Genomic DNA, 19,839 nt, shown 5'->3' with positions numbered 1-19,839 from the left:
CTATGACAACTGTCCCCATATGTTCATTTATTTATATCAGTCACTAAATGCTATTTTAGTGGATGACTTTCACCAGAGGCAAGAAACCAGATTTCAGTAGACCCTGGGGCTGACAAAGCCCAGGCCACTAAGAGACTGCCTCCCAAAGAAAGACTTCCTCCCGTTGGAACTCTCAGAGCAGAAAAGTAGTGATATGTAGAGTTTTAAGTGCCCAAAAGCCACAAGCAGTAATCCATCAGCTAATCATAATTCCAAAGGGCAAGACAAATGTTCCCACAGAGTATCATTAAAGTGTGAGTTTATCTCTGCTATGCTCTGTTTTTCTCTAGTCCTTATCTCTTGAGTTGATCCCTTTATCTCTTACCACCTCTGATCTTCTCTTTAAGCTTTCTCCTCCCTGCCTATTGTCCCCTCCTTATCACTTCTGTCTTAGATTAACCTACAGATACAAAATGGAGTTAGTAATTGGATTATTTTTCATAGGGAAGTCACTAACCTTTCCATTTCATTATTCTGAGAGCAGAAGTTTGTTTAGCTATAGAAATACATAACAGAACATGAGACAAATTTTTTTATAGACCAAAGAGTGTTTTTGAATTGCATCAAATATAAAATTAGAAGAACCTAAAAGGCTTTGATATATTTTCACATTAAAGCATTATTTTGTATTTAGCAAGTGGCACTAGTTGTATAGATTTCTTTTCCCTACCTCCTGGTTTTATAATGCTTGAAGCCCTTGCGGGAAGCTTTCAAAGTTGTTGCAAATGAAGTTATTCTTTCTTTAGTCAGGAAGGACCTACTACATCATAAACTCTTGCCTAGGAGCCACAGGGTAAAACCCTGGACAGGGATGAGTAGTTTAGGTATCAGACATTGTTTAGCATCTTGTAGGAATTCCACATTACTGAAGTGAATAGACCCGCTAATGAGCAGAGCAGGGCTAGTGGTTGAAACAGCCACACCCTCTGCCTCTCTGATCTGGAAAACAAAGAAGTCCATTTTAGGGTGTTAAATAATAAGAGACCTTAATCTGGAATTTCTACTTAACTGGGCTTCCGTCGTTTAGAGTTCTGTTCACCAAAAGTATATGTTCTTGTCCTGTCTTCCTACAATTCATGGGAGCAAAGTACCAGACTGTTTAAAATAACTGAATGGGAATGTACTTACCAAACTCCTAGGAGGCATAACCATGAAGCGAAGTCTTACTAGCATCTTCCCTAGCTTTTTCATTCTATTTATATATGAGAAAGAGTAGAGACCACATGTCTTTTATTGCACAGTCTCTGACAAAAATGAAGAAATGAGGATATAAAAAGGGTGGGTAACATTTAATGAGCACATACTAAGTGCCAGGTTTGTTGCAAGTGTTTTGTGTAACTTGTGTAATTCAGTCCTCAATAATCTTGTTGGTACTATGTGTTGTCCCCTTTTCACAGATGAAGAAACTAACACAGTATCTGAGTAACTTGGCCAGGATCACAAAACCAGAAAGTGACCGAAATTTGAACCCAAGAAAACTTGACTCTGGAGCCTGTCCTTTAACCACTATGCTCTCTCTGCCTCCTTGAGGTAATCAAGATGGTTTATATAAGTTAAATACCTTTTCAAGGTAATCAAGATGATCTATATGAGTTAAATACCCTTTTACCGTGATGAGTGTCTGAAGTCCCTCCCACATAATAAGATCTCAATAAATTTAGTGAATATTTACTTCCTGAATATAGAGATGAAAAGGCTCCAAAAGGCTCCAGAAGAGTTTAATAGAAGAAAGGATCCATTTGTGGAGGCATCTCTTATAGTCTTCACCTGTTTACATCTTCAAAGGGTTCCTACCTGAGAGGTAGAAAGGGACTCCACTCCTGCTGGCCCTCAGTTACTATACTTGCCCATGCCACATTTTACCACGCACTCCCTTGCCCTACCTTCCTGGGCTTTGGGGAAATTAGAAGTACTCTCTTATGAATAGGCCAGGGGGTCTAAGGGGTTGTTAAGTTAGCAGTAAGTGCTCAACAAACTAAGTATTATGGACATAAGTGTGTATGTTTATGTTGGGAAGAGTTATCAGAAGAATTTATTGCTTACATTGTTTTCCTCGAAGTGATGTAGGTGGACTTTGGCTAATCTATCCATACTCAATCTGAATCCACTTAACCTCCCAGGTAAATTGGTGTCTATACCAAGAAGGTAATCTCCCTGGTTTGTGGGGAGGCTGAACCTATGACCTCAGCGGAGTATCATGATGGAGTTAACCAGCCGTACTCCAAGGCAGCGTCTTCAGTCACTAGCTCTAGTTTGCAAGTCCTGCTCTACATTTTAGAATTGCCTCAGGTATATGAATATTCACTTTGCCCCCTCAATGTAGAGCTGGTTTTTTGCAGTTGTCAAACTGAACTTAAAGGGATAGCAGCTCGATGAGTCTGAGGGAAAGCTAGCCCCACAGGAGCTCCTCTTTGATTATAATTTGCTTTGGCTGTTAGCATGACAGCTGGTTGTCCAACTCTTTTCAAGCCACTTCAATTTGAAAGTGGCCTCAAGGAAAGGAAACTGCTAATGCTGATTTATACATAACTTTCAGAAGTGGATTGGAACAATCTCTTTATTTCAGAGTTTTCCAATGTGCCCTAATAGGTAAAGAATTCCATGTTCAAGGGGAGTTCAGAATATGCTAGGTTAAAAGAGCTGAACAGTTTGTTTTTTTCCTGCAAGATTTTCAGAGCCTTTAACATGATGATGGGAATTGTGGATCTGTAAGAAGCAACAGGGACCCATTATCTCCCAAACTTACTTCACTATGGAATCCATATTTGTCAGACATGTTCTCGTACCAGTTTACATACGGCATCTTAGAAGTCCACAGACAATGGATCCTGACTGTAAAATGCAGCTCTACCACTTACTATGGAAAAGAAACATCTGAACTAGGGAATAATAGAGAGGCTTTGAGTTTGGGGGGAAACTCAACAGAGTTTCCACTTTAAATCATCTTTCTAGTCAGTATGGTCATAGTCATGATGAAATGAAAATGTTGACTTTGAGTAACTAGGTAAAATAAAAGACAAAGGGAAAAGTGAACGGTGGCAAGAATCATTCTTGGATTCATCTAATTGAGACTAGGTTGAAATAGAAAATGTCAAGTAACGTGTAGTACGTAACAGTAGACATCACTTTAAAATTCCAGCTTCCTGGATGTATGCTATGGAAAGAATGAAGTTGGTTGCTAATGTCTACCTAGGGAAGAAGCTGAGGAAGAGAAAGCCATATGAAGAGGTGGCATGTGCAGCAAATTAAGGTATTCATTCATTCAAACAGTGAAACAAGTGAATGTACTTCATTCTCTAGATAAAAAAGATTGAGCTGTTTTCATGTTTTCATCAGTTCACAGTCAAATGGGGGACTAGACTGTAAACAACAAACCATAGTAAGATAAGCTTTAGGATAGCGGTACTAGCACAGTGTTATAGGATCTCAGAAAATGATTCCACTAAAAAGGTAGGAAGTGAATCTTAGATTGGAAGCATGTGTCAGGGCTGGGGGGGTCCTGAGTAAACTGTGTCATGCCCATTCACATGAGAGTGTGTGTGTGTGTGTGTGTGTACAATACAGAAGGGAAGACTTTCTAGAGCAAGTGATTCAGTTTGGGAGGCTGTGAGTGAGCCACACTAAGTAAAAACGGACGCTTGATAGCTTGTCCTTCAACAGACAGGTCCAAAATGACTATATAAAGTAAATACCATAAATCACTGTTGTCAGGGCGCACACTCCACCTCCTCCCTCCCTTCCCCACAGCCGTCCTCATTTCCACACCCCCTCAACGGTTCAGGGAGAGCTCGTGGTCTAAGTAAACGAGAGGACTTCTGACTGTAATCCTAGCACGTCACTTTGTTGAAGGCAAACACGTGGTTCAGAGAGAACTTATAAATCTCTCCTCCCAGGCAAGATCGTGATGTTATCTGCTGGCAGCAGAAGGTTCGCTCCGAGGGGAGCTCCAGAAGCTCCCGACGAGAGAGAGAAAAGAGAGAGAGAGGGAGAGAGAGAAGAGAGAAAGGCAGACAGGAGAGGTAGAGCGAGAGAGAGGCAGAGAAAGGAATACAGAGAAAAGCAGGAGCGCAAGTGACGGGGACACGGGGAAAGGGATGGAGAACATAGTATAACGGTCTAGGGAGCCATTCGGGAGCAAAGTGAGGGGTTGCCCGGCTGCAGAAAGGCGAAGGAGAGGGTCTATTGCAGGGTGCCAAGTGCCCACCTACTCGCCGCGAGAAAGTCCGAGTGGGAGAGAAACCAGGAGAGGGTGGGAAAGGGTGGGAGTCCAAGGGACGCCCTCGCAGCCCCCTAAGGAATAACACTCCCTAGGCAGCGCGTCCCCGGGGCTGAAGGCAACGGCGGCAGCCGGTCGTCTGTTGCCGGGTTGGCGTCTGGAGCGAGAGCAGGAGGAGGAGCAGGAGAAGGAGGGAGGTGGAGGCTGGACGCGTCTGCGAGCGGCGGCACGACGTGGAGTAGCCGGGCGGGTCGGCGCGCGCCGGCCGGGGTGTCGGCCACCGCGCGCAGCAGCTCCGGGAGCAGGATCGTCGCCGCCTCTGCCGCCGCCGCCGCGGCCCGCGCAGGACCCGACCGAGTCCCGAGCGCCGTGCGGAGCGCACCCGCCTCCCCGCGGCGCGCCGGGCTCGCCCCCAGCGCGCGCACACACACCCGCTCACGCACTCACACACTCACACACGTGTGCGCTCTCCGCTCCGGAGCCGCGGCTGCTCCCGCTCTCAGCGCCGCAGTGGAAGGCAGGGCCGAACCGCTCCTTCTTTAAATACCTAAATTACCGCCCGGCCAGCCTCGGCGGCCCCCCGCACAGCGCTCCCGGCGCCCCTCCCGCCAGATCGCCAGCTGCCAGCCCCGGGACCTTTTCATCTCTTCCCTTTTGGCCGGAGGAGCCGAGTTCAGATCCGCCACTCCGCACCCGAAACTGACACACTGAACTCCGTTTCCTCCTCTTAAATTTATTCCTGCCTAATAGCCACTCGTCTCTTTTTTTTCCCCCATCTCGTCGCTCCAAGAAAACTTTTTCTTACTCCCCAAAGTTAGGGTTCCCCCTGCCCATCGTGTATTAATATTTCCACTTTTGGAAAGACTTGCATTTTCTTTTTAAAGGAATTCAAGCAAGATACCTTTTTCTATTGGACGTTGACTCTCGATTGTTTGCAAAAGTTTCGCATTAAAAAAAAAAAAAAATCTACCTGATCTGTACTTGAGAGTTGTTGGTTTCTTTTTTTTTCCTTAGTTTTTTTTTTTTACTTTTTTTTTTTTTTAACTTTTTCCACCTTTAAAAAAAAATGCACTACTGTGTGCTGAGCGCTTTTCTGATCCTGCATCTGGTCACGGCCGCGCTCAGCCTGTCTACCTGCAGCACGCTCGATATGGACCAGTTCATGCGCAAGAGGATCGAGGCGATCCGCGGGCAGATCCTGAGCAAGTTGAAGCTCACCAGCCCCCCAGAAGACTATCCCGAACCCGAGGAAGTCCCCCCGGAGGTGATTTCCATCTACAACAGCACCAGGGACTTGCTCCAGGAGAAGGCGAGCCGGAGGGCGGCCGCCTGCGAGCGCGAGAGGAGCGACGAGGAGTACTACGCCAAGGAGGTTTACAAAATAGACATGCCGCCCTTCTTCCCCTCGGAAAGTAAGTACTGTTTTTTCGCTTCCATTCCCTGAGGCTTAGCGCTGCCCGAGGCTCTCGGGGCCGCCACGACTCCAGGGACGGCCCTTCCCGCTCCGGGTCCCGGTCTGCGCTCCCCCTCTCCGGTCCTCCGTCCCACCCACCTCCTTGCTGGTTGTGTGCCTGAGAACGTTAGGCTTGCAGTCCGCGACTTTCGACTTGATTTTCTCCATGTCTCCCTTCCCCCAAGGCCTCGGTCCCGTACGAGGCGTTATGCTCTCCTTCGGGCCCCTGAAAGTCTCTTCCCGGCCACTAGCCAGGATTCAGGCCCCCTCCCCTGTCAAACGAGAGGCGCTCCCCAGGGCCGAGTTAGACCGGGACGTCTCGGTGGGCTTGTTTTCTTTGCTGCGGGCTGAGTGGAGCCCGCCGAACTGGCGCACGAAGGGTTAAAAAAAAGTGGCTCAAACCTAGCCTCTCCGGAAGGCGCCCCTTTCCGGGCCGACCTATCAGCGGGTTCTCCAACCCTTCCCTATTGTCTCTAACGCCCCTGAAAATGTCAGCATCGCCAAGGCAAAACCCGATTTGGAGACCCCTCGAAAAATAGCTCTGAACCCTCAATTCTTGCATCTCTTGCCACAGCTGGGTGCTTACACCCCGCAAAGGCGAGATCTTGTCACCACGTCCCCCTTTGATGTCACCTGGAGTGGCAGGAAGGACAACTTCGTTTCTGACGATGTTAAAAAAGTGTTTTACTTCGCGTTATTTTTCAGTATTCCCTCAGACCTGTCTTCTTAAGATCGCTGGTGGAGCAGGTCATTTTCCTTTACGGGTTTACCGTTTATCTTTCTCCTCTTGAGCCGCTCCCGGCTCCCTGAGCTCTCTTAGGCTTCCTTGCAGTTACTTCGGTGCATTCCTAAATCTCACAGAGTGTAGAAGACAGCCGATTTTTTTTTTTTTTAAACTGGCTTCTCTGAGGGCAGCGGCCTCAAAACTAGTTGGCATACAGTAGCAGCGGGAGTGACGTGATTTATCGCAGTTCCTCTGGGGGGAAGGGAAGAGGACAGTTAGCTGAGAATGATTTCCAAGTTCTTAGGGGGAAAAAAAAAAGAAATAAAGAAAAGAAAAGGAGAAGAAGCATCCAGTGATACCTGAGAGGGTTAAATACCAGGAAGAAGAAGAAGAAGGGAAAAAAAAGCTTCAACATTTGCGTATTCCAAATCCCAAGTCATAAACTTTTTCATTGGTTGCCCATTTCTCTCCTCCCCTTTCCATGCCCTATATACTTGCTGGCTGCCTTCACAAAGTCTCTGTGTCTTGCCTAAATAGATAATATGGCCATCTTGATAGTTTTCTCCTAGAGGTTCTAATTGCAGGATGGTACTTTTCTTTTTTAATATTTATTTTTAGTTTGACAAATCCTAGTTCTGTGACTTGCCAAGTCTTGTACTTGACAGTCTCAGAATGTCAGCCCATGGATCTCACGGCAGTCTTCCTGGCCACCTTTCTTTTTGCTGCACCTTCTCTTCTTGTCCACGAGCAGAGTAGATCCGGGAGATCCTGGCAAGCAGGATGGTTTTATTATTGTAATTAGGCACCATCCACAACAGTGGTGATAAATACACACCGCCCTGGTTATTCCCCTCAGGAAGTAAAGCTTTCTACCTGGGGTGGAGCCAAGGAGATATTAGGAAAACAAGTTCACTGTAATTGGTCCAGAATGATTGAGACCAAACGGAGAGTTGAGTCAGTTTGCTTTCTCAAGCACGTGTATCTGGTCTACTGGTATTTGGGCAGGCGGGCAAGTAAAGTGGGTTATATAGAATCTGAACCGGGTTTACCTGCAGAAGTTCAAATGAATTGCCAGCATTTTGTAACAGACAGGAGGTCTGATTTCTTCCTCATCATTAGACAGGTGTGGGGAGAGCCAGTTACCTAAGAGAGTGTTGATTCTTTGTTCCTTCCGGCACACCTCAGTCCAAAGAGCCAAGGTGGTCCAACCCAGGAAAATGATCATCCCCAAACTGGAAAAATTCTCAGAACGTAAGGATTTCAGAGGATGACAGCTCAGATCAGTGTGTGGATTCTCTACTCCATCCCACCTCCAGCTACCAAATAGATTAAAAGCTCTGCTAGGTGCAGTATAAAAAAAGTATACTATCAGTTTTCATACAGAGAATACCGGCTTCTATGGAAGTTTAGGGGCAGAAAAGCATATTAAGAGTAGATTGGATACTACTGTGCAAGAACTGTGGATAATTTTATAGAAAGTAGGTTAACTGATTTTCCAGCACTTTCTAGTTATACTGGAATATAGTGAACCCTTCCAAAAAAAAGGAAGAAAAGAAGAAATCACTCCACTGTATTTTTAAAGAGCAAATTGAAAGTACAGCATTGGCTTATATACGAGCTTTCCTTCTTTAGGACTTTTCCGCCCAACTCTTAACTCAGGCGTCACTGAAGTGGCTGAAGGGAGGGAGTGTGCCTGTCATTTCTTGCAGTGAATCCGGCAAGGGTCATAAGCCCCAGAGATGAAGGCATGGGAAAGATCACTGGTTCATTTTTTACCATCAACTTATTAGCGTTCAGGGAGTGACTTCAGCTCAAATATTACAAATATGCTCTAATTATACTCAATGAGCTATATATCATTACAGATCGCTGATAGCCCTTTGTGGGACATTTTATACAGTTCAGACTACATATTTTTAGCAATGTGGAGATTTAAAAGTAAAAATATAAGAGATATTGTATATGCCCTCAGGCATATTTTGTTTTAAATATTATCCTTGGCCTGGTATACTGTATAAATACAGTAAATATGAATAGAACTGGCCAGGTGCCAATCTCCTAGGATGAATTTTAGTCAAGAAGGTATTTATGGGATATAAATAATACTGTGTCAACATTTAAAGAAAGGGTCTGATTAGTTTTGAATTTATTCATATTGATCTTTTCACATGCTGTTAGTTTAAGGCTCAAAGTGGAGTTATGCTAAGGTTTACCGATAGTTTACCCAGTGGGAATTTGTGGACGCCCCAGTCCTTTCGACAAGCCATCTGCAGTTCAAGGCATATCTGTTGGAAAGACACCGCACAAAGCTTTAGAAATCTCGAAAGTGATTCCGTTCACTAGACTGAGAATCCAGATGACTGACAGTTAAAATCTGTAGAGGCTTGGGCAGTCAAAAAAAGAAAGAGACAGTAAGTTTCATTTTCTATCTTTCCTCTCACTTGTTTTCATTGTAACAAACCAGGCAGTGTTGGGGTTCTAAAAGGTGGTGATTTTGCCCTGGCCCCCACCTCCCAGGGAACCTGGGGCAAAGTCTGGAGTTTTGGCTGTCATGACCCTTAGGGAAGGCATGCCACGAGCATGTCGTGGGTAGAGGCCAGGGACGGCTGCTAACCATCCTCAAATGTACAGGACAGGTTCCCTCCACCCACCACCATCAGCACATACATCAAAGAATCGCCAGTAATGCGCATGTTGAGAAGCCCTCGTACCCCTGCTATCGATTTTGGGTTACCGAATTTTGCGAGGAGTCCCATTTTAAAAGTAATAACCCTAAAAATCAAATATCTGTATGACCAACAGGAGATTAAAATGAGAGCATTGAATGGAAAGATAATCAGAAAATTATCTTCATGAGATGGGAGTTTGAATTGGACCATTTTGTGTGGTGGATACTTTATTATTATGATCCTAAAGCACCTAAATTGGAGACCTCAAAACTTCCCATTTATTTAGCCTAAATAATGATGTTGCCTCACCCATCAGTAACTTCAGTCAGCAGCAATGTGATGTTAGTCAGAACAGAGAAAAAAGAAATGAGGAATTGTCTTGGCTTTTCCTTGCAAGGAGAATAAGCAGTTCATGTTAATGAGGAGTGGGATCTCCAACCTAGACAACCGAAGAAAGTAAATAATTGTATTGATTTATTCTATCATATTGAGTTAGATAAACCAAAATATACAGCCTGAGACATCACAATGAGGTTTCCTTTGTAGTTGTTTCACACGAATGTTAAATCTTTAATAGCAAACAATCTCCTTTTCTATTTCCCCTGTAATTTTCCAAGTGAAATCGTGGAATGTAGAATGAATACCAATAGCACTATGGTTTTGGGGAATTTGACATAAGATTCTATTCATGGACATGTCCTTCTGTATACAGATTGCTGGACTATTGGCCAGTTGCCCAATGAAGGAAAATATTAGCAATTGCTGGAGCATAGTAGTATTTTTGCTTTATATCCAGGGATTTTATTTTTTAAGATTCTCTGGTGAGGATGTGTGAGAAAGAAAAAGAGAAAGATCAGAGACAATCGGATTTGACCCCTTGACTTCTACAATGATTGAGTTATTAATACACAACAAACTTCAATTTCTGCATTTTTACTGTATCATTGCTTGTACTAACTCTAGTGCCTAACTGTGGTTCCAGTAAACTTGGGTCACGTTCTTCTTTCAGGATTTCCTCTCCTTTCCTTCTTTTACTTTTCAAAGACTAGGAGAAGGATACTGTTTATCACTGAAGTAGTTGGGCAGGCTTTGTTGCCAAGTGAGAACAGCTCGCCGCGAGCCTCCCCTGAGGAGTCCCCGTCCCGTGGAGGCTGGGCTTTGCGAGGCTAGAGGGGCAGGTGGGGACCCCTTGACCTGGCAGAGGGACCTGGCACCCTCTGTGTCTCCACAGCGACCCCTGGGGTCCACTCACGGAGCTGCACTTTGTAAATTCCGACTTTCCCCTGGTGAGAACACGCTGATGTAACCTAGTCGCAGCATCTTTCATATAAAGATATAAAAGAATGACAGATCATTTTTCCTAGAGGAAACGGAGACGCGAAAAAAAAGGCTAATGACTCACTGTTGATCCCACATCAAATCTGGGTTAGCACCGAGGAGGTCACTGACTCTTAGGCCTTCGCCCAGAGATTACAACACACTCCAGGCTGCATTTTTAGAAGGTTAGGGACACCGAGTGGAGGAGCCCGGCCCTGGGCGAGCGTGCGGGCGACCACCGGATGGGACTCGGTGTGACTCCGCCCTCCCCTGTCGCCCCTCCCCCCCGCCTTTCTGCTCCCGGCGGAAAGGTGAGCAGCAGCCTTAGGGCAGAGCGACTGCGTGAAGGAGCTCTGAAAACAGCCCTTTCAGCTGTCTTGATGTAGCATTTCCGGTCCTGACGGATCCTGGAGAGAGGCTCTGGATTTGCCAGATGTGCTCGCTCTACGCAGGCAGCCCTTCTGCTGCAGGGTGTATTCCACTTTGCAGGCTCGGAACAGCTTGATGAAATGTGCCTCTGGCCCAGATAAACAAACGTTTCCATTGTCATTTTGAAACCATATGGCGTGCTTTTGTTTTTTAATATTCTTTAAACAGAGATCGTTTTAAACCTAGGAATTCAGTGTTCTCCAGGTACTTTAAATTTAATAACAGGCTAAGGATTCTTTGATGGGCTTGTTTAGACTGAAAGCTTGCCTCCGTCATTTGTTTAGGAGAAACTCGCCTCGCGCAGCAACCGCGGAGGGGTTTTGCTTGTCATTTGTTTTGTTTCTTTTCTAACCTCTGATGCCGGAGGTGGGTGTGGAGCTGCTCTGCACCGTGACCACGTCCACCTCCTTGCGTCCTGGGGTCGGCTTGGTGGCCTTGGCTCTGCATCAGACTCCCCCTCGACCTCTTGCCCACAGTCCCCGAATTGCCTTCGTCTTCACTGTTCTGGAACATCTGCACGCGTGGCGGTTCTCCTCACTTAACCAGGCTTCACTTGCTTCATTTCTCAAGATGAGGAAGGTAGCTGTTTCCTAGGGTTGTAAAGGACCCAGGATGAGGGGCGTAAGAGGCATCTGGCTCTGTGCGTGGCACTCAGTAGGCGATCTTGGCAGCCATCATTCGCTGAATCTCAAACATCATTGATTTTCAGATGCACCATTATTTTGTTTGCCACTAAGCAAAGAATAACACTATTATAACATGCCATCGATTGCAAGACACATTAAAGAGAGGTATTTTAGAGATAGTAAAAATGTGATTAAAAGTGATGCTCTGGGAACCACTCCCACTGGCCTGGAATCCCTTGGCGCTTCATTCTTTTCTTTGTAAGTTCTACTCAATGGATCTATTTCCCTTGCTCTCTTGGATTGGTCTTTAGGTGACCTTTGCCACTTAAGGGACTGGGAGCAGAGACTGGAAGGGCTGGTCATCCACTATGTCTATTAGTACTATCTGTGCTCATATAAGAAGGCCTTGAGAATTTAGACTTCTTCGGTAAGATTTCAGATTTCTTAAGAAAACATCCAAGACCTTTCAGGTTCCAGTCCCTCCTTGTTCAGCCCCACCTCTTGCTAAATCCCATTCTCGCTGTAAGCTACACTCCAGCCACATCACCTTCTTCGCCTTTATCCAAATGGGTCATTTATTTTCATGCCTCCAGGCCTTTGTCTATGCTGTTTCTTCCATTGGAGATCCATCTTTTAACACCTCTAAACATCCTCTGAGGTTTCTTCAGATGCCAAAACCTTTGATTTTCCCAGTCATGTGAATCAGTTCATCCTCTGCATTCCCACAAGACTGATACTCATCTCTAAAGCAGCCTCTTTTCTTTTGCTGTTGATAAAATCTAGCTGTGGTCCAGCTGTCTTCTTCGCTGGTTTGTAAACTGCCTCGGAACAGGAGCCGACTCTTACAGAACTAGTGCCTCATAAATGAACAAGCATTTCCCTTTAGAGAATACGATGCAACCACCGATGAAGGCTCTATGGTTCCTAAGTATCAGGACCAGGGATGTAGAGAGATGAAATCTACTCACCTTCATTATCAGGGAGAATGTGCTTGATGGATCATGACACTGTGGTTACAGCAACACTGGGTTTCTCATACCCATACATTTCCTGTTTCCAGTTTTACAGTGAAGAAAATCATTATGAGAATAGTGATGGCAGCTAACCTTCACTGAGTACTGACCGTGTCAGGTATAGTCTTAAATATTTTACCTGTATGTCCTGATTGATCCTTACAAGCAACCCTTTAGAGTCCGTACTAGTATTTACTAGCATTTTCCCTGTGACATATGAAGACATGGGCATGGCTATTTCTATCAGGGATGGCTTATTGAAAGTAAGGCTCTTAGTTACCACAAATAAAAGAGGCCCTAAAATAGAGACCAGGAAATGGAGAGCATGACTTTCCTTGCCCTCTGGCGAAATGATGTAGGGCATCCATGCAAGAGTGGTGTCTGTCCTCTCCTCCCAGGCATTACATCCTTAAGCTCTGAATTCTTTCCCTACAAAAGGCTATATACCCCTGAGGCCTTGGATAGGACCCTCAGTCATTTTCCCTGCCTTTAACATATTCAACTTTTCTCACTACATTTTGGTTGATAAAAAATTATGATTTATCAGGTCCCTGGTTTTGGTCGTTAACTGCAACCATTTCTTCACAAGAGTTCTGATAAGCTTGATTGGTGGGGGATTCCTCTTGTCTCTTTCAGAGGATTAATTCATTTGGGAAGGCAGTCTGGTAGTGGTGCACTGAGCATGGGCTTTGGAGCCACACAGACCCAATAAGGAAAAGAAGGAGTATAAATAAAACGGAATTGCACCAAAAGAGTCTCAGAGACGGAAGGGGAAGAGGTGGCACCAAAGACAAGAAGCCCTGCTCCAGGCCTATGGCAGTTGTTAAAAAGGGGTCTTGTTTTAGTTAGTAGAGAGGCTCTATATTTCAGCGGTATTAAAACATGCATATGACTCACACAACATTCACCTCTTTATCTTGCTCGGTTATAAGGTTTGAAGTCCAATGAAGGAAGGAGGGGATGTTGTTCCTGAGAGGCTAGCATGCAGAGGGTGTTTCTGGGTAATGTGCATCTGGCTCAGCCCTTCCTCACGGGTTTTCTTGTCTCTCCGCCCCCCCGCCCCCAGTGAGGGTCTGTGGAGAAGGAAGCCAGGCCATTTGGAGTTAAGGCTGAGCCAGGTCAGGCAGCCAAAGTTAGACTGTGGTGGACCTTATTTCACTTCCATAATCAAGCAATGGCCACAACAGTTTCTTAGCTGTCAGGTGATTCATTTAAAAAAAAAAAAAGCCTTAGCAACAAAATGACATGAGGGAGTAGAAGTCTCAAAGAGGAAGATGGATGACAGGAGGAGGAGAGCATGGTCAAGTGTCATGGCAAAGGGTTTGAGGAGGAAATGAAAACGTGGGAGGTGATAGCAGAGAGGAGAGGCCGCACCAGGCCCTGGGTGGTTGTTAACAGTGCAAGGCGTTCTCCGTGTGAGGTAGCGTCCAGCTTTCCTGGGGCAGCCGAGTGAGGCCATTCACTGGTGTGAGAAAACATTGCTGTCCAAGATGAGTTGAGTTTACCGGATTTAGCATCTGTTAGAAGGAGGGGAAGCCTCCTGGTGCTGAGAAAGCTGTTATTTGTGGGCCAGGACCATCCCTTCATTCTCTCAAATGAGCCCTTCCAAATGTTACCACCTGACAAGTTGGAAACGTGGGGCTTAGATAGTCCTTTAACCACAAGGATTTGAGGAACTCAAGGCAAATGGAAAATGCTTTCTGGAGGTTGTGAAGCTCGAACCTTCTGAAAATAGCCCAAATATGTTTCTGAGCTCCTCAGGCAGCTGTTTGCCCGTCTGCTGGCATGTTCCCCGCGTTTCACGGGGAGGGTGCCGCTCTTCCTTCAGGCCCTCCTTGCTGCCTACGTGTTGGTGATTGGGAAGCAGGCTATTCCTGAAGCGGACACACTGGGTTCTCGCTATTTGAGACTCCGACTGCTTTTTTTGGAAATGTTGTTTGTTTCAGGAAATCCTGTAGCATCTTTCCAGTCTCCTGAAAGAAAAAGAAAAATGTGACTTAGACCTTGGCTCTGTTCATTTGGCTTTCCTATCTAACCCACACCACACTGAAAAACACCACATCTGTCTTGACAAAGCTAGTTCACAAATAACTGCTCATTCATAACTTGAAGCTGTTGTAGGAGTCCTTACTTGTTATTTCATCTTGTGAACAGGAATGCGAAGTTTGGTTTTGAGAAAGACCCTGAAATGACTGCAGGTCCGGTGACCTTTGCAAATCTATACAGAATCACCATCTAGAAGAGAACACTGCACATTTTTTTTCGTGTCTTTTGAGAGCACGAAAATATTGATGGTTGTCCAAACATAAATGGGAATTTTCGGGAAAATATTTAATTTTTAAGTTTTGGATTCATCTCAGCATTGGCAATTCAATGCTTTTTTAGACCAAATTCATCAGTGATTATTCTCTCTATACCAGAGGCAGCAGGGACTTTGTCATTCCTTCCATTCGGGGGTTTGGTTCTTCTTTGGTCATTTATTTTCCTATCCATTGGCTTAATCTCATTTTCACTTCTGCTTTGATATCTTAATGACAATACCATTGAAGTTGTTGCTACTTGCTTTATAATAAACCCTTATAAGTAAGTTGCTGGCTGACCAAGCAGCCAAAAGAGTGGATGACTTAGTCAGATTCCACTTTAGAAGGAGAAATAAAAAATCACAGACGGAGGACATTTTTTTTTTTTCCAGAAGATAGGTGTTTTGGTAAGGAAACTGCCCCCTCTGAGGTCTGTTTGGGCTTTCTGAGGGGAAATGTTTCCACATCCAGCTCATACCTGGGCATTTGGGGCTCTGGATGTTAATGAGAAAGGAACAGAGGTGGGAGCGGGCTGGAGTTCCTGGCTTTAACCGGAAGTCGCTGAGTAGAACCAAAGCTGAATTTTGGCCAGCTCCTTGGGTTCTGAAGCATCTGTGCTCACCTTTAGATACGTCTGCTAAAAAATCATGTTGATTTGAATAATAATTTAGTCATTCATTTGTACCTCTTCATAGTAGAAAGCTTTAGCTTGGTAAGTGTGTTAATGGAAGTTACTGGTCAGACCTCTGAACTAAATCTTGAACTGATGCTCTTTCACCCACTAAACTGGTGCTTTTTCTCCCCCTTAGAATGAGGTGACTGGTGCTAGTTTGTCTTGGAGAGAGCTGTATTTCAGAGGAATTCCACTGTCACAGAATATCACCATCAACAATGAAACTCTGTGTAGAGAGTCATGTCTAATTTCATTAATTCTTTGGCACTAGTACCCAGATTCTAGAAAGAGGGTCCTGAGCCAAGCTGACCCCGAGTCATTATATATTTGGGATCAGCAGCTTGCCCTTTCTCAGTAACATTTGTTGGGAATTCTCTAAGTAAAGTAGAAACTCACTGGAGTTTGTTTTAGGAGGAGATGATAGTACCCACGGATGGACCTGCTACAATCCTGAGAGAGATGTTTGTAGGGAAGGTTTGGAGGGTTGGAGGAGGAGACTAATCTGACAGAGTTTACTGGAGCATTTGTAATGGCATTTAATTATGTTTATGATATCGTTGCAGCGAGAAAGTCTTTATCTTATAGACACGTTCACACTACACAAACCCCTACTTACTCAGAACGATCCACCTGGTTGGATAGTCTCGAGGTCAAGTGAGATTTTGTAAAAGGCCTTTTTTAAAAAATTTTATTTTATTTTGTTTAAATTAGATTAATTAGCATATAGTGTCTTATTAGTTTCAGAAGTAGAGTTCAGTGATTCATCAGTTGCGTATAACACCCAGCGCTCATTCCATCAAGTGCTCTCCTTCATGGCCATCACTCTGTTATCCCATCCCCCCCACCACCTCCCCTCTAGCTACCCTCTGTTTGTTTCCTATAGCTGAGTCTCTTATGGTTTGTCTCCCTCTCTGATTTCGTCTTAATAAAAGACCTTCTTGAAACTGTAGCCTATACCAAACAAAAGCCTATACCAAAGTTTCTCAAATTTTACCATGCAAAAGAATTCCCTATATCACTGGTAGTGCTTATTATAAATGCAGATTCCCAAATCTTCGTCTTGTATCCTCTATCCAGATTATGATTCAGTGGTTTTCAGGTGGGCCCCAGAAACCTGCACCTTGATGAGAAGGCCAGATGATTCTTAGGCAGGAGTTCAGAAAGACGCTCTGGAAACACTGTGCATTTTTGTTTTGTTTTGTTGCTTTATTTCTTAGATGGGCCATCCCAGGCAAAATGAACTTTTATAGTTAATACTATAGTCTTTTAGACATTTTGTAAGTTACCCAGGCAAAATTTTAATTGCAGGACCATTTCTATCTTATGACTTATGTGAGTGGTCGTCCTCCATGATCAGTTAGTGAATGCCCAAGTACTTCTAAAAAGGATTATTTCTCTAAAACTAATTATCTTGGATTTTTGTAAGTTTTCACATTTTATCAAGCATTTCACATCTGCCAAAGCCTCACTGCTCTACAAAAGTGTATTCCTACCCCAATGCCACTTGACTCCTATAGACTGTTGAAATTGATTTTTGAAAAAACTAAGGATTGCTTTCTTTGGCCTAAATGATCCCTGGTAGCATCACTTATAACTCCACCCAATTCATGGTCTCTACTTCTGGGGCCCTGGGTCAGCACCAGAGGGCCTGTCTTTTTTGACCCTGCTTAAAAACAAACAAACAAAACAAAACAAAAAAGGAAAGAAAGGATTTTAATACTGCAGCTTTATGGCATAGTAAAAGTAAACCAAAGGGGCATACTTGAGGACTGCATGCTGGAAGTTGCAAACGACAGTAGTAACCTCTCCCTGGTCCCACCCAGACTTCCTTTGACCTGGGTGACCTGGAGCAATTTCAGGGATCTGGATTCTGTTACTAGAACTGTCCCTTCTCTGCACCACAACATCCACTGGCCTGAAGAAGGTGCTGTTTCCCAGGAAAAGGAGTGAAATCCCCCCAAGAACCCGCACAGGGCCATAGTTGGAAGAAAAAGTATTGCTAACCAAGCGACTTCCTCTGCATATTCTGCCTTTCCCTGGTTACATTCTTGGAGATTTTTATTTAAGATAACTTTCAGCATCTCTTGTTAGAGGTCAGATATGAATGAGAAGATTTTGTTTGACTTGCTAATCTTGTGACAAACAGTTTATACCCAGTGTAGCTTCCTGTCTTTGCTGACTGATTCTTTGAGGGAATTTGCTCCGGGTTAAGGCTGTGGAGAGCCTCTAAAAATAAACAACATGGTTGCTTCTTGGTGAGAACATATGTGAGCAGATGGCAACTGGTAACAGCATATGGTGGCAACATGAAAGCAGCATGTTGCAGAAAGCTCTGAGGGGACCTTCCTCGTCCATGCCTCTGCGGGCCCTCCAGTGCCCCATAATCCCAGTGACACAGAGTTCTGACTGGGAGGCGTGTCCCACGGAAGCGTGAAAGCATGTCACGGGGGTCTTGTTAGTGGGCTGAATGTTGGAGACGGTAAGTTACAGGGGATGGAAAAAGACTTCCTTGTCCATTTTCAAATCAAAAGATAAAAGGTACAAATCTGACAAAAAAAAAAAAAATGGGGAGAGGACTCCACAAGGCGTTTTGTCTTTTGTCAAAAGTTTTCAAGTCCGGTTTGCAGAGTGACAGGCTCCTTCTGGAAGACATGCCCTAGACGAATGGCAGGGACATGGATGTTAAATCCATGTAAGGAGCTAGGAAAGAAGTATATTCACCCCAGGCCTGGAAGCCAGTCAGGGATTCATCTGTCAAATAAGTTATATAACTAATATTATTACATCCCTTGATCACTTCTTATTTGCCAGTCTCTTAAATATATCCTCTCTTTGTGATCTTCTAAAACCCTCAGGGGTAGCATGATGTATGCTTAATGTATAGAAACTGAAGCTTGGGTGAATCCAGCCACTTGTTCAGAGTTTCACAGGAAACCAGTGACAGGGCAGGGGTTTCAACCTACGTCTTCTTACGCAAAAATCCTATATTTGTCATTGACTCGACCCCAGATAGAACACTTCGCAGTGTTTTCTCTTCCATTGAGGGTATTTTTTGGTATATTTTCTTTTATAAGAATATGGCGGGCGGTATACAAGATGTCGTTGCTGTTACCTTAAAGAAATGAAAGTTCAAAATTTCACAATGTAATAACTATCATGGAAGAGAATGTTTAATCCATCCTGAGCAGCCCTAGATTTTTAAACTGTAGCTGAGCAGCACCAAACCAAGATACACTTGTATTTTTGACTTACTCAAGGAGTTTTCACGTGCGGGTTAGAAATGATGACGGGGGTTTTAAGGAAACTGAAATCTAGGCCAACCAAATGAAACATTGATTTTTATTCATAACGGGTAGGCTGTCTTTTGTCAAAGGAGGTCAAGGCCTTTCCTGTTCATCTTTGACATAAGTCACGGTATTTATTTTACCATTTCCATGTATAAATTGTACATTGTGATTTTGACGCTAGAACATGTTAAAGGGAAAACCGAATTCAGGAGCCTGACTGGTGGTTAAGGGATGCCAATAGATCTGGGAACAGAATCCAGAATCCCTTCTAGAGCCCTGGTCCCCGAGTAGCGGGGACCTTATATGTGTGGGGGAATAAGTACATTCAGAGAGCCCTCTTCGACTTTGAATCTTTGTATAGCTCTGTGCAAGGCATCACCTCAGTAAAATAGCTAATGACTGTGCTTTTTAAAACTCCTAGCTGTCTGCCCAGTTGTTACAACACCCTCTGGCTCAGTGGGCAGCTTGTGCTCCAGACAGTCCCAGGTGCTCTGTGGGTACCTTGGTGAGTACACTTGTCTGCTTTATACCTCATTTGACGTAGTGATATCAAGTCCATCTTTAGTGTCTGTCTCCTGTGGGGGAACTTGTCAGAGGCCAAAGAGAATTCTGGCATGCAGCCTTGTAGCTGAACAGTCACAAAGGTGCCCCAAATTTTTAGTCCGTAAATGATGATTTGATGGCCGTATGTGCAAGAATGGGTTGTGGGTACATGAGATCTGTGCTCTAGGGGTGACACAGTGGTCTGAAATACGGATGCTGACCCCCATGGATGATGCTCTCTGGAGGGTTGAGCCATATGGCCAGAATATCAGGGGTCCTTTTTGGGTGTCTTTTTTTATATCTATGTTCTTATGCCTGGCATACAGTAGTCGCTCAATTAATGTTTCTTGCACTGACCTGAAGGGGACGAAGGAGCTTTTCTTTCCTTTGAAGTTCTGGAGGGAGGCCTGTGGGAGAGTTGCCATTGTTTGTGACCTTCCTATTGTCATTCCTGGATTGCATGAGAATGGATTGTCATGGGTCAAGTCTTGGCTGACTGGCCCTGGGAGCTTGCCACTGAGCCCTGACCCTCAGCACAAGTGCAAACCCT

At 44.5% G+C, this 19,839-nt stretch overlaps 1 protein-coding gene across 3 annotated transcripts in view; it reads left to right on the top strand.

Annotated features, from left to right (window-relative positions):
• Positions 1 to 4,675: 4,675 nt before the first annotated feature.
• Positions 4,676 to 19,839, top strand: part of TGFB2 (transforming growth factor beta 2) — a 79,220-nt gene continuing 64,056 nt past the window's right edge. For 2 of the 3 annotated variants that reach the window (XM_032422121.1, XM_032422119.1), the window contains exons 1-2: positions 4,676 to 5,667; positions 19,168 to 19,251. In XM_032422121.1, coding sequence (XP_032278012.1) covers positions 5,322 to 5,667; positions 19,168 to 19,251 — 430 coding nt within the window. In that variant the 5' untranslated portion in view covers positions 4,676 to 5,321. The remainder of the gene's footprint in view (positions 5,668 to 19,167; positions 19,252 to 19,839) is intronic. The other variant, XM_032422120.1, reaches the window with a different exon arrangement.

Source organism: Phoca vitulina, unplaced genomic scaffold, assembly GCF_004348235.1.
Source record: "Phoca vitulina isolate PV1807 unplaced genomic scaffold, GSC_HSeal_1.0 scaffold26, whole genome shotgun sequence".
In the NCBI taxonomy this organism is placed as follows: Eukaryota; Metazoa; Chordata; class Mammalia; order Carnivora; family Phocidae; genus Phoca; species Phoca vitulina.
This window is presented reverse-complemented; position numbering and strand designations above follow the sequence as displayed.